This window comes from Palaemon carinicauda, chromosome 10, assembly GCF_036898095.1.
Source record: "Palaemon carinicauda isolate YSFRI2023 chromosome 10, ASM3689809v2, whole genome shotgun sequence".
NCBI classification, from domain to species: domain Eukaryota; kingdom Metazoa; phylum Arthropoda; class Malacostraca; order Decapoda; family Palaemonidae; genus Palaemon; species Palaemon carinicauda.
Window position 1 is genome coordinate 8,727,914 of NC_090734.1, and position 14,289 is coordinate 8,742,202.

The 14,289-nt window shown below is 37.1% G+C and overlaps 1 protein-coding gene across 1 annotated transcript; it reads right to left on the reverse strand.

The window, feature by feature from the left end:
• Window positions 1-3,604: 3,604 nt before the first annotated feature.
• On the reverse strand, window positions 3,605-5,901 carry LOC137647838 (uncharacterized). The gene is made up of 3 exons (XM_068380796.1): window positions 5,690-5,901; window positions 5,125-5,522; window positions 3,605-3,621 (listed from the first exon to the last, which is right to left on the reverse strand). Exons 1-3 carry the CDS (start codon window positions 5,899-5,901, stop codon window positions 3,605-3,607), a joined length of 627 nt encoding a protein of 208 aa, XP_068236897.1.
• Window positions 5,902-14,289: the final 8,388 nt, after the last annotated feature.

A 14,289-nucleotide genomic window follows, 5' to 3' on the forward strand; every position in this document is an offset into this window, starting at 1 on the left:
ATTTGGAATTTTGGGAAAACTCAAAAGATGCCGTACCTCACAGGCAGAGAGATAACATGAAATAAAAAGTAGTTCATAAGATAGATCATTATAATCTGCCATTTCTGAAACCGTCCATATTTTTTCTTTTACCGAAAAGAAACGTTTTAAATTTTAAAAAATATTAAAAATTTATCTCAAATTTTAAAAGGTTGCATCAGTTTTCTACTACTGTTAATAGAAACGTTTTGTAATAATGCCATAAGCTACTACCCATAGACTGTAATTTAATGTCTTTGCATATCTACATGATTTTGTAATTCAAGTACATACTTTTTTAATAAAGCTTAAATCAGTTTTAACCATGTTTACCCTAATAATTAATAAAGGGGTTACTCATACACAGAGAGAGAGAGAGAGAGAGAGAGAGAGAGAGAGAGAGAGAGAGAGCGAGAGAGAGAGAGAGAGAGAAATTACCAACATGCCTGATAATTTGCCGTAGGTCGAAAATCTTACCTTATTATTTTTCAAAGCTATTTGTTTTGTACTTCTTCATTTTCATGAAATGTGAAAATATTAATTTTTGATCAGTTATTATAATTTCCCTTACAATTAAGTGCACAGTACTTAACGCACCCGGATTTTCGCGCGAAAATCACGCTGTATCCCACAACACTATCATTGTTCACCATCTTTCTCATTTTTTTCCTTTAAACATTTGTTTTCAAATCAAATAAAAGTTTTTTTCAGAATGTTCTTAATTAGTTCCTTAAGATTCACCATTATTTGTATCTATTTTCATCAAGTTCAAACAAATAATTTATCTCAAAGCAGCATAACCTTTCTTGGGCACTGACCGAAGAAGACTAATTTTCTACCCGGTCTCTTCAGCCTATATATTCTACATCAATTGGATTTAAACGTCCCTATGGAATGCCCTTGTCATATTGGTGTCTTGGTCTAAACAAGGGAAATGCAGAATAGGTGTTTACAATTACGAAACGCAAGAAAACCACGAATAGGGATTAAAGGAGGTGAAGACTTAAGGGACCCTGACACTAGCATGAATTTGTGGCACGCATTGTCACGACTTTTGTCGTAAACTGGCGGGAAGGATGCGTGAACTGGAGTGAACGTGTCGTGAACTTGTCGTGACAGTTGTGGCAATCGTGGCGAAAATTTTGAAATGTTCAAAATTTGTGTCACGACAAAATTGTCGTGAACGATGCGCGAACTGTTTATGAACGCGTCTTGAACAGTGCGGGACGATGTGGGAGGATGCGGGCTAGTGCGTGCCAATGCGTGCCATGCTACGACTGCCACGCACAGTTCATGACGCGTTCACTCCAGTTCATGCATCGTTCACGCCAGTTCACGACATGTTCACGAATATGAGCGCGTCGAATCGTGGCTGTGCCTTCCCACTGACATGGTCACGAATTGATAGCACGACCAGTTCACGCACTGGCACGTATCCTCCCGCATCCTCCCACACTGTTCACGACCAGTTCACGCCGGTTCACGACTAGTTCACGCCAGATCCCGACGAGTTCACGCTAGTTCACGCTTACTCCGCCACAGTGGCGCTCGCGTGGGATTTTGGGTGTATATATAGAGCTTCGAGGACACTGCTCGCCATTCCAGAGTTCGCCAGTGAAGAGACAACATGCCCAGAAGTAGACTGACAAAAGGAAGGGGGAGAAGAATAGAAGCCAACATGGTAGAGGCAGAGACCGCTGATCAAGATAATTCTCCTCACTCATCAATATCGTCTCGATTTCGTGATCCCGGAGACACAGCAGGATACAAGCCAGAGTCAGGCATCCAGTGAGGACGAAATGAAGCAGAAGAAGCAGGTTCGGATGTCGAAGAAAGAAATCCCTGACTACCGCTGGACAGAAGAGGCGGAGACTGTGTTGGCCGACCTTGTGAAGGAGAACCCCATGCTGTTTGAAAAGAAACATGATAGCCAAGAACAGCCGGTGGGACGAACTTGGAAAGCAGCTGGATCCTCCTGCCACTGGTGCCCAATGCAAGAAGCGTTACGAGAACTTGAGGACCAGGGTGGGGAAGATTATGAAGAAGGAGAAGAGGAGTGGAGCTGGCCAGGCCCAAAGGAGTGGCTGTGAGGAGCATATCATGGAAACATGGGCTTTTCTCATACAACACATCGTCCGGGGATAGACCGTCTCCAGTGAGCAGTATCCTGGCTCAGAAGCAGGTGCAGTGACGGTCAGCGACGGAGACGATGATGAAGTGAGGTCCACAGGTTCCCACAGCCAAGCATCTACCAGCACCTGGAGGGACAAGGGCAAGGGGAAGCTGTCCACCCCAACAACACTAGTCACCACACCCAGCGACACCTGGGTGTCCGACAAGGACTTCAGTACTGTATTGAAGAATGTGAGAATCCAAATGTAGATTGTATTCCACTTTCATCCATTGTTTTTGACATAGAATGTGCAGTCTGTTGCATTAAAATGCCGTACTAAATTGTTGCAATGTTTGTATGTTTCAGATCATGTCGAAAGCAGAATCCTTGGCGACCTCGTTCAGCGTTCAGCACAAGATTGTTCACGATTTTGCGTGCCTGCTGGAAGGCCACATGCGTGCCATCCCAGACGACTACTGGCATGAGTTCCAGATTGAGTGCCTCAACCTTGTACACCGCTACAGGCAGCAGCGTCAGGTCTTCCAGCAGCCACAGCAATAACCAGTCGTGACCTGGGCAGGCCCACAGCAACAGCAACCTTGGCAGCCCCCACAGCAGCAGCAACCTTGGCAGCCCTCTCAGCAGCAGCAGTTCTGGCATCCACCTCAACCAGCACCCTCGCAGGCACAGCCAGAGCAGCAGCAACAGCATCGTCCAGCCAGTCATAACTGGATGCCGCCCCAGTCACCACAGTATTCAGGCCAGTCTTCCTGGCCCTGTAACACGGAGTGGCAACCAGGGATGCCAACTCCACCATCAGCCACCCCTGTCCAGGGTCCTTCACCATCAACCTCATTATCCTCGCCCACCCTTGTCCAGGCTCCTTCACCAACACCTTCATTGTCGTCAATGTCATCGACATTCAAGTCACCTCTGACACCACTCAGCTTCCCTATCCTGACCCCGGGGACCCTCGAGAGCAACCTAGAAGAGGCCATGTCACCCTCACCCCTCTACACCTCCAAGGAACTCAACACTCCACCAGTCCAGCAGGCATCCCCAAGCAGCGGTACCACAACCACCAAGGACAAGGACACTGACTGATGAGACACTTGTAAATATTTGTAAATAATTGGACTGTGATACTTGTACATATGTGCTGTTTTAATGTAAATAAAATATATTTTTTATTTCAAAACCCTTATTTATGTCTATTACCTTGAAATTCAAAGAAAGAAAATGGAAACAAAAAAATAATAAAAAGGAAAGAAAAATAAACCCAAAACTTTTTGATGTTTGCTGTTTTAATGTAAATAAAATGATTTCTTATTTCAAAACATTTCTATCACTTTAAAATAAAGAGACAAAAAATGGAAACGAAAAAAATAAACAAAAAGGAAAGAAAAATAAACCAAACAAATTTTTATGTTTGCTATTATAATGTAAATAAGATGATTTCTTATTTCAACACACTTATTTTCCTCTATTACCTTAAAATCAAGAGAAAGAAAATGGAAACGAACAAATAAATAAAAAAGAAAGAAAAATAAACCAAAAAATTTTTGAAGTTTGCTGTTTTAATGTAAAAAGAATTATTTCTTATTTCAAAAAATTTCTATAACCTTAAAATAAAGAGAAAGAAAAAGGAAACGAAAAAATAAATAAAAAGGAAAGAAAAATAAACCAAAAAAATTTTTCATGTTTGCTGTTTTAATGTAAATAAAATTATTTTTTTTATTTCAACACACTTATTTTTCTCTATTACCTTAAAATCAAGAGAAAGAAAATGGAAACAAACAAATGATAAAAAAGAAAGAAAAATCAACCAAAAAATTTTTGAAGTTTGCTGTTTTAATGTAAATAAAATTATTTCTTATTTCAAAACATTTCTATAACCTTAAAATAAAGAGAAAGAAAATGGAAACGAAAAAATAAATAAAAAAAGAAAAATTAACCTAAAAAAATTTTATGTTTGTTGTTTTAATGTAAATAAAATGATTTTTTTTATTTCAACACACTTATTTTTCTCTATTACCTTAAAATCAAGAGAAAGCAAATGGAAACGAACAAATAAATAAAAAAGAAAGAAAAATAAACCACAAAATTTTTGAAGTTTGCTGTTTTGAAGTAAATAAAATTATTTCTTATTTCAAAACATTTCTATAACCTTAAAATAAAGAGAAAGAAAATGGAAACGAAAAAATAAATAAAAAAGAAAGAAAAATTAACCAAAAAAATTTTGATGTGTGCGGTTTTAATGTAAATAAAATTATTTCTTATTTCAAAACACTTATTTTTCTTTATTACCTTAAAATCAAGAGAAAGAAAATGGAAACGAACAATTAATAAAAAAGAAATAAAAATCAACCAAAAAATTTTTGATGTTTGCTGTTTTAATATAAATAAAAATGCTTTCTTATTTCAAAAATATTATTTTTCTGTATAATCTTTAAATAAAGTGAAAAAAACGGAAACGAAAAAAAAACCACTAAATAAAAAGGAAAGAAAAATAAACCAAAAAATAAAGGGAAAAAAATACCAGCAAGGACATTGACTGAGATGGTATGAGACACTTGTAAATATTTGTAAAAAATTGGAATGTAATACTTGTACATATTTGATGTCTGCTGTTTATATGTAAATAAAATGTTTTCTTATTTAAAAAAAAAATAAAGGGCAACATAAAATACACACGAAAAAGATGTTTCTTTTATTTACAAAATAGAACAACTATGCAGCTCATGGAGGTACTACCATTTTTTCTTGCCAAGGGACAGCACCAGCAGGGGACATGTAGTAATGTGAAAGGTAGTCTCGCTGATCCTTTGCATCCTTCTGGGTATGATGGCCGGGTAGAGGCACCAGCCCCTGCAGGTGTTGCTCAGTCCTCCATCCACCAGGGATCAGAGCATGTGTGTCCGGATCTTCGTAGTCCACTTCTGACAAAGCTCATGGGTATCTGATGAGGACGAGGTTGTGCAGGACACACGCACACATGGTGATCAGGTTGATGGTGTCGGGGTTCTGCTGCATTGTCGTGAAGAAGCAACGGAACCTTTGACATAAAATTTCAAAGGCATTCTCCATGACACGTCGGGCACGAGACAACCTGTAGCTATATATGCGTTCTCGTAGGATTTGTGACCGATGGGAGAATGGTTTCATCATCCAGGTTCGGAGAGCAAAGGCGTCATCCCCTACGAAGTGATAAGGCACTGGTTGGCCATCATTAGGGAGTGGTTCTGGTTGAGGCACTCCAGCTCTGTTGTCTTCTACAGTATCATGCAGAGAACAGTTGCTCCATGTTCCTCCATCCGACGCACCACCTTCTGCCCCAATATCCACACTGGGGAACTTGTAGGAAGCATCTGCCACTGCCGTCAGTACAATGCTGTGGAAGCCCTTGTAATTGTAGTAGTAAGAGCCAGTATTACATGGCTTCTTTATGGCGATGTTCTTTCCGTCCACAGACCCCAGACAGTTGTGGTAATTCCATATGGAGCTGAACCTGGCAGCAACTTCCTTCCAGGCCTCTTCAGTTTTGGGGCAGCGCAGCACTTCGTCTTGTAGACCGCGATGACGGCTTTACACACCTCGGGTATGAACTTGCAGATGGTACTTGCTTCAGCCCGGAAGCTGTACTGCTGACTTTGATAGGAATTTCCAGTGGCTAAAAAGCGGAGGGTGACAGCCAGCTTGAGTCCAACATGAAGCGGTTCCCTAAAATAGGTGGACTGCTTCTGGAGGTGCGGGGTTAACTTGTCAACCATCTCTTGAAACAGGTCAGGCGTGATTCTGAGGTAATTTTTGTAGCCCCTTTGATCTTCCTTGTGGAGTTCAGTCAATAGACTGTCATACTGTCCAAACTCGTGCCTTCTGGTTAACCCTTCCGTGACCCACACTTTCCTTCGTATCTTTCTTCGAGGTGGGGTTGACTTTTGTTTATCTTTTTCCTCTGCCAGCCTTTACTGCTGCTCTCCAACAAAGGCTAGAGCAGCTGCCAGGTATAGGTATCTTCTCTTTTCAATGGTGTCTCTGATAGTAAGCATTGTTGTCTCTTCCAAAGCCAATCCAAGAATGTCCTCGGGTTGGAGAAGCCACGTTTTTATATGGCGTGGCCAAGTCGTGAACTGGCGTGAACGATGCGTGCCAATGCGGGAAGTGCGAAACTATGCGTGAACGCATCGTGAACTTATCGTGAACTCGTCGTGCCAGTTCGTGCCAATGTCGTGAACTTGTCATGAACTCGTTGTGAACTATGCGTGAACTATGCGTGAACTTGTCGTGAACAGTGCAGGAACCTCCTAGTGCGTGCCACAAAAGTGTCACACCTTGCCACGACAAATGCGTGCCACAAATGCATGCCAGTGTCAGCCAGGCTTTAGATAACTTCAATTTTTATATAAAATCTTAGAAATTAAAGTATTGTTAATGGACCAATAAGTGTATAAAATCTAAGGTGATCGTGAAGGATTTTATAGAATTAGAAAAACATGGTAAATGTTTGATAGAATTTCAAATGTTGAGAAATGTGCCAATTGTGAATGCTTTTTAAAATCATAAAAAACTAAGACATTGGTGAATAATGGTTCCAATATAGAATACTATGGTGATGGTGAACAAACATTCAGAATAATGTAAACTAGAGAAATTGTAAATTCCACAATGATTCAGAAAAAGTAAGGCAATGGTAAATGACTCTACGAATGTACACTTTGATATCATGAACATTTATGAAACAGTAAATGGCCATTGAAAATTAAGAACTCTGGGAATTGCCACTTTAAGTCAAGTGAGAGTATTCTAACAATGTTAAACCATAGAAACATATAGAATAGCAAAGGACCCTTTAAAAACGTCAAAAAAAAAGAAGAAAAATAAGAAAAAGGGAATTTGAAGCCAAAAAAATCATTTTTTAAATATGACACTTATGAAAGGATTTCTAAGTTATGAAAACTAAGGCAATGTTGAATACACCATCAATCTAGTTTTACGATTAAATGTTGTCTTTTTCGTAAGTGGTCCTTGCAAGAGTTGTTGCAAAGTACTAACAGAAAGGCGTGTTGAATGTAATTGACTATATTCAACAAGATAACGAGCTTGTATACAAACGGTTGAGGGGAAGAATGGCACAAAACTTCAAACAATGTTTAACATGGTATGGCAAGCTTAAACAAGGTTTGCTATTATCAATGAGAGAGAGAGAGAGAGAGAGAGAGAGAGAGAGAGAGAGAGAGAGAGAGAGAGAGAGAGAGAGAGAGAGAGAGAGAGAGAGAGAGAGCATTGCAGTGTTGAGCGTGTACAAAACACATGCGGTACAGAGTACAATGTACTGTCAAGTGAAATGGGAGGGTGTAAGAACGAAAACGAGGAGGGAAAATCTGCCATAAAAGACAAGAGGGAAGACAGGCAATAACGAGAAGAACGGGGGAAGTCACGGTTAACTATTACGGGCACTCGGAAAAGCGCATACCTTCGCCTATACCATGTTGTATACCACAAAATTGGCAATTAAGTTATGCACAATCTGGCCATAGTTTCATGCAAATCAGATAAAAATTGACCACGATAAGGTAAAACGGTGTTTCTGAACTTTTCTTGACCTTGGCCTTAGCTTTTGACCCAATCAATCGTAAAAATTTTAACCAAAGGGTACTAGGATTATGGCCAATCGTCCCACCAGATTTCATGAGTTTCGGTAAAATAGTTTTTGAGTTATGCGAATCACAAACACACAGACAGACATACAAACAAATACACGCCTGTCAAACCATAACCTTCGCAACGAATTTGGTTATTAGGGAGAGAGTCGATACCTGAAAAGAATGGAAAATATCACGTTGAAATTGAAAGAAAAAATAAAAGAAAAAGAGATGGAAACTTTTTCTTTAATTGAAAATGTTGAAATTCAATAAGAGGAAAATAGTTAATAACGAAGACCTAAACCAAAACCTCACAAAAGGAATTCGACGAGATAGAAATATGTGATTTTGAAAGGATTCCTCCAACCTTGTCCAGTACGGAAATAAATCATTGGTTTTATAATATTTTCATCTACCTATCATTCTTTTCACACAAAAATTGTATATGCACAACGCCAATTTTTTGACCCAATACATTTTTTGCTGTCCGAAATCTTTTTTTAAGGATACAGAACTTGATATTATTATTATTATTATTATTATTATTATTATTATTATTATTATTATTATTATTATTATTATTATTATTATTATTATTATTATTATTATAGCCAAGCTACAACCCTAGTTGAAAAATTAGGATGGTAAAAAACCCACGGCTACTAAAGGCGAAAATTGTTTAGAGAGAACAGGAAATAAAAAAAACTACAAGAGAAGTATTGAGCAATTAAAATTAATTATTTTTTGAACATAGAAACATTAAAACAGATCTTTTTTATACAAACTATAAAGAGAGACTTATGTCAGCCTGTTCAACATGAAAATATTTCCTGCAAGTTCAAATTCTTCAAGTTCCAACGATTCCACTACTTAATTAGGAAGAGCATTCCACAACATGGTCACAGCTGGAATAAAATATCTAGAGTATTTTGTAGTATTGAGCCTGATGATGGGGAAGGCCTGACTATTAGAATTAACTGCATACAAAGTATTATGAAGAGATGTATCGATTAAGGTAAGATATTCGAACAGACCGTTTATATGCTTGGGCACACTTTTCTATCTTATTTCTCTTCCTCATGTTTTTATATATATATATATATATATATATATATATATATATATATATATATATATATATATATATATATATATATATATATATATATATATATATATATATATATATGAAGGATCGTTTTTAATGTTGTTACTGCTCGTAAACTATTTAATTTTGATTGTTCATAACTTCTCTTATAGTTCATATTTTTCCTTGTATCAATTCCTCACTGGGCTGTTTTTCCCTGTTGGAGTCCTTGGGCTTATAGCTTCCTGCTTTTTCAACTATGGTTGTTAGCTTATAATAATAATAATAATAATAATAATAATAATAATAATAATAATAATAATAATAACTAGAGAACATTAAAGTTGCTCAAGCAATTCTTAGAAAGAACTCCTCACAGACTTTGCCAATAATTTGCTCTTAGGGATATTAAAACAATAGAAAGATTGGAAATAGCATATTATTGGCTATACGCCCATAAAAGGACCTAAACTACACTCCTAAACAAAGTAACCAGCTTTTTAATATCTAGGTTCGGATGAAATCTTTCATGAAATCGGGCTGGATAGCACTGCAGATTTGTTCTTATTTTTTTTAATCCTCCTGTGACCTTATGGTCAAGGTCAGATCATTCATGTTGCACAGTTTATTTTGTCTCGTGACCCTTTACATTTTCTGATTCAGCATATTCGACCTTGCGGAAACCATTTTTGACGTCATGATATCTCAGAAACTAATGAACAGAATTAACTCAGAGTTGCGCATTCACCAGACCATGGCTTCATGTATCTCCCGCAAATATTAGAAATCAATTGACAGACCGGTTCTTGAGAGCTGGAAAAACAATCGTTTCAAATTATTTTTTTCCTTCGTGCATAGAGGGCGTTACATGCACCTGTACGATTTTCTTGATTCATACTTAACCCATATCGATCATACAGCTGCTCAAGGTTGAAAGCAAACGCTTCAAAATTGGAGGAGTTCAAGCTATCAAAGACCGGAGAAGAATAAGAAGAATAATAATAATAACAATAAAACTCTACTTGTGTGGAGTTCTAATTATTATTATTATTATTATTAGAAGAAGAAGAAGAAGAAGAAGAGGAAGAAGAAGAATATGAGGTATAACAATCAAAGTCCACTTGTGTAGAGTTCTAATGATAATGATATTGCACAGTGTGAGAAAGTATCATACCCAGAATACAATTTGTCTTTATGGAAGCTTTGTGAAAATGGTATTTTTCCGACTCTATAGTCTATTTGAAATTGGCTGTATTCTGGGTGTATAAAACAGAACACCTCTCTCTCTCTCTCTCTCTCTCTCTCTCTCTCTCTCTCTCTCTCTCTCTCTCTCTCTCTCTCTTTATAGGTCTATAAGTTAAATTTACATACCGGATGCTCACAGCGAACAAGCTATCTATTATTGCGGACTAGCCGTGAGTTGCCTTTCCCAAAGGATTTCCGATAAGATTTCGCAAACACTTTTATAGTCTTTAAGTAACACTGGAGAATCTCCCCTTTCTGAAAGGCGCATTCGCTGGGAGTTACAAAGCAAATGATCAAGTACTTTTATAGTTTGGGGGGAATTCAGCTACTATGATCTTGCTTAATAAATTACTAAACATATTTATCTGTCGCTTTCCTTCTATTTACTTGAGCTTATTTAACCTAGGTGATTAATTAAATGATAAAATAGGAATTATTTATTTCTACACGAACCTCATTTTCTCCTTTCAATTATAATTTGTGTATATCTTACTTTCATTCAATTCAATTATGAAATTTATGTATTTGTGCAAGTCTAGGTCAATGTTTATGGTTTCAAAAATATTTATCACTACAGCGTTTGCATATCCTCTTCAGAGTATTATATATATATATATATATATATATATATATATATATATATATATATATATATATATATATATATATATATATATATATATATATATATATATATATATATATATGAGTTTTTATTTCAATCTAACGTTTATCTTGAACGAAATGGTCCATAGATCTACGTGTATTTGGAGAAGAATGATTTTATTCAGTTATCATCACCATCATCAACATCATCATCTCCTCTCACGCCTATTGACGCAAAGACCTCTGTTAGATTGCGTTAGTCGTCTCTATCCTAAGCTTTTAATTCAATATTTCCCCATTCATCATCTCCTATCTCACGCTTCATACTTCTCAACTATGTTGGCCTGGGTGCCAGGGTCTTCCACTCTTCTAGTGCCTTGTGGAGACTAGTTGGAATTTTGGTAAACTAATCTCTCTTGGGAAGTGCGAAGAATGCCCAAACCAGCTCCATCTACCTGTCACCATGATCTCATACACATATGGCACTCGAGTAATCTCTCTTATAGTTTCATTTCTAATTTTGTCCTGCCCTTTAACTCCCAATATCCTTCTGAAATCTTTTTTCTCAAATCTACAAAAACTGTTGGATATTGTTTAATTGTCATACACGACTCATGTCCATACAGTAACATCGATCTCACTGAACTGATATAAAACCTGATTTTTATATGCAATTTCAAGGGATTTGATTTCTAAATTTTACTTAACTTAGCCATTATCTAATTTGCTTTTTTCAATCTCTCATTAAACTAAAATTCTAAAGATCCTGTATTATACATCACAGTTCCTAGATATTTAAGTGACTCAACTTCATTAATCTATTCTCCTTCCAATGATATTGCATCTTCCATTGCATATTCTGTTCTCATCATTTCTGTCATTCTTCCTTCTATTTATCTGGAGGATGAAAAAATAATCTAATCTACCTACCACTACCAGAAAATATATCTATCAGTAGATATGACTATTACACGTATTTGTGAATGAACCCTTTCTATATGCAGTTTACAAACTGTTACACCAGTCTCCAAATTGAGGATGTGAATCAGTTACAATACAATTACCTGACTTGTCATTTCTCCCAATAGGTTTAGAAATGGGTTTCCCAATTACAGCCTGACGGGCAGCCACACACACTTCAGAAAAGTTTTTCCGCTACCACTAAAACTCTAGGTACTCTAAGCAACATACGCGTTGCATCATTATAATCCACCGTACACTATCATGTACACTTGACAGGTACACCTGAGCAGTTACGTCTGTCAGGTATACCTGATACCTGAGGAGCACACACACTCTTCATGCATACCTGTCAAGTTTGTCAGTTCGCTATGGATTCTCGAGAAGATGAGTTGTACTTTTTCTCATTATTTGTAGTTTTTGAGAAATGTAAAAACTGACTGAAGAAACGCAAACAACGGTGTAAGGAATGGCTGCAAAGAAGAAATAAATTTACCCATATCAATCTTCTTAATGAATTAAGACATGAACCATCTGATTATAACACTTTTCTTCGCATGAATGAATCAGTGTATAACGAGTTGCGGTCACTTTTATCTCCCTTGATTTAAAGGAACTCAACTGTAAAATAAATCAAAATTACAAAACTGTAACCAAAAAAATTTAAACTGGCCACATCAAATGATTGTTAATAACTGAGAGACCTGTTCAGGTACACCTGATGAAACCGCCACACACACACACACATCAAGTTTACTCGCCTATCAGGCAGAACTGAAAAAATTTTCATCAGTTGTCAGGTCGCCCGAGAGTCTAGTTTTTCCCGTCATACACTATCAGGTATACCTGACACGCGTAACTGTTCAGGCGTACCTATCAGGTGTACATGATAGTGAATGGCCGGCCTTAAGAATCTTCATACTGCATTCTTCACAATATTCCTATTAGATTAGTAATGGAAACGTTTATATTTAGAAAAGTGAATGCAGACTGACGCTACTTTTCTCCTTCAGGAAATAGAAATGTGTATCCCCAAAGAGGTCTCTGAGATGATTTATGACAAGTAAGGCGGGTCCTTTTCTTGAAGGAAATTGTCCTGAGAGGCAAATTCATCCTGGATTCGTCACGGGTGACGACTGGAATAGAGTGGGAGTTATTGCATTTTCATTCATGTATAAACACTTCTCCTACGGTTTGCTCAATCTTCTGATAAATAGACTGAAGATTGTATTGTTCTCTAAGTGCTTTGACAATGAACGAGGGATATGCGGTGTAAAATGCTGAATGTATACGGTAAAATAACTGTAAAGATCCTGTAGAGAGTAGGATTCCCCTGCTATATAGGAACAGAAAAGTAACCATTAGTGTAATGCAAATTAATAACATAGGTTTAAGGTGCTATTTCAACTGGCTTTAATGGTATTATTTATAAGAATACCACTTCAGCACTCCCTGTAAGCTATTTGAATAAATTTCATCTATTAGATTAAAACTTTAGAACAACCGTCCTATATTTATTATTGATACTTCTTCATTCATCATCTCCTACTTCGCTCTTTATAGTCCTCAGCCATGTAGGCCTGGGTCTTCGAACTCTTCTAGTGCCTTGTGGAACCCAGCTGAACGCTTGGTGAACTAATCTCTCTTGGGGAGCGAGAAGCGCACACCCAAACCATCTCCATCTACCCCTCACTATGATCTCATCCACATATGGTGCTCAAGTCACCTCTCTTATAGTTTTATTTTTAATTCTCTCATGCCATTCAAATCCCAACATCCTTTTGAGGGCTTTGTTCTCAAATCTACTAAATCTATTAGATATTGTTTCATTGCCATACCATGACTCATGTCCATAAAGTAACACCGATCACACTAAACTGATATATTGTCTGATTGGTTTTTGTAATTTCAGGAGAATTGATTTCCAAATGTTATTCAACCTAGCCATTGTCTGGTTTTTTTTTTTTCAATCTTTCACTAAACTAATTCTAAAGACCCTTTATTAAAGATCATAGTTCCTAAATGCTTAAATGGTTTTACCTCATTAATCTTTTCTCCTACCAATGATATTTCATCTTCCATTGCATACTCCGTTCTCATCATCTCAGTCTTTCTTCTATTTTTTTTCAGCCCAACTATTGCAAATCCTGTGGTGTTCTGCTAACAAGGACAGCATCATCTCCATACTCTAGGACTGCTAAATTCCTATCACCAGAGCATGCAAAGTATTCCAGTATTGAAAATCCAGGAATGACTGGAGAGAATATTCAGACAGTAAAGGAAGGTGATGCTGACAAAGCTATGAATTCAGGAAGTGACTCTGGTGTAATAATTGTTCATAGAATTTTTTTAAGGAAATCTCGACTGGGGTAAAAAAGAAGCATATACTCATCGATAAGAGCCATGGCTCTGTTGTAGCATCAGAAGATGAAGATAGACAACATTGCATGGAACACTTTAGTGAGGTTATGAATAAGAGATATGAAGGAAATAATTTGATTGGTATACCTGAAGCAGATGAAGACCTTGATGTTCCCATGAATGAATTCAGTGTGTTTAAAATCAAAGCCATCCTTAAAACACTAAACAGATGGAAATCACCTGGATACGATGGAATA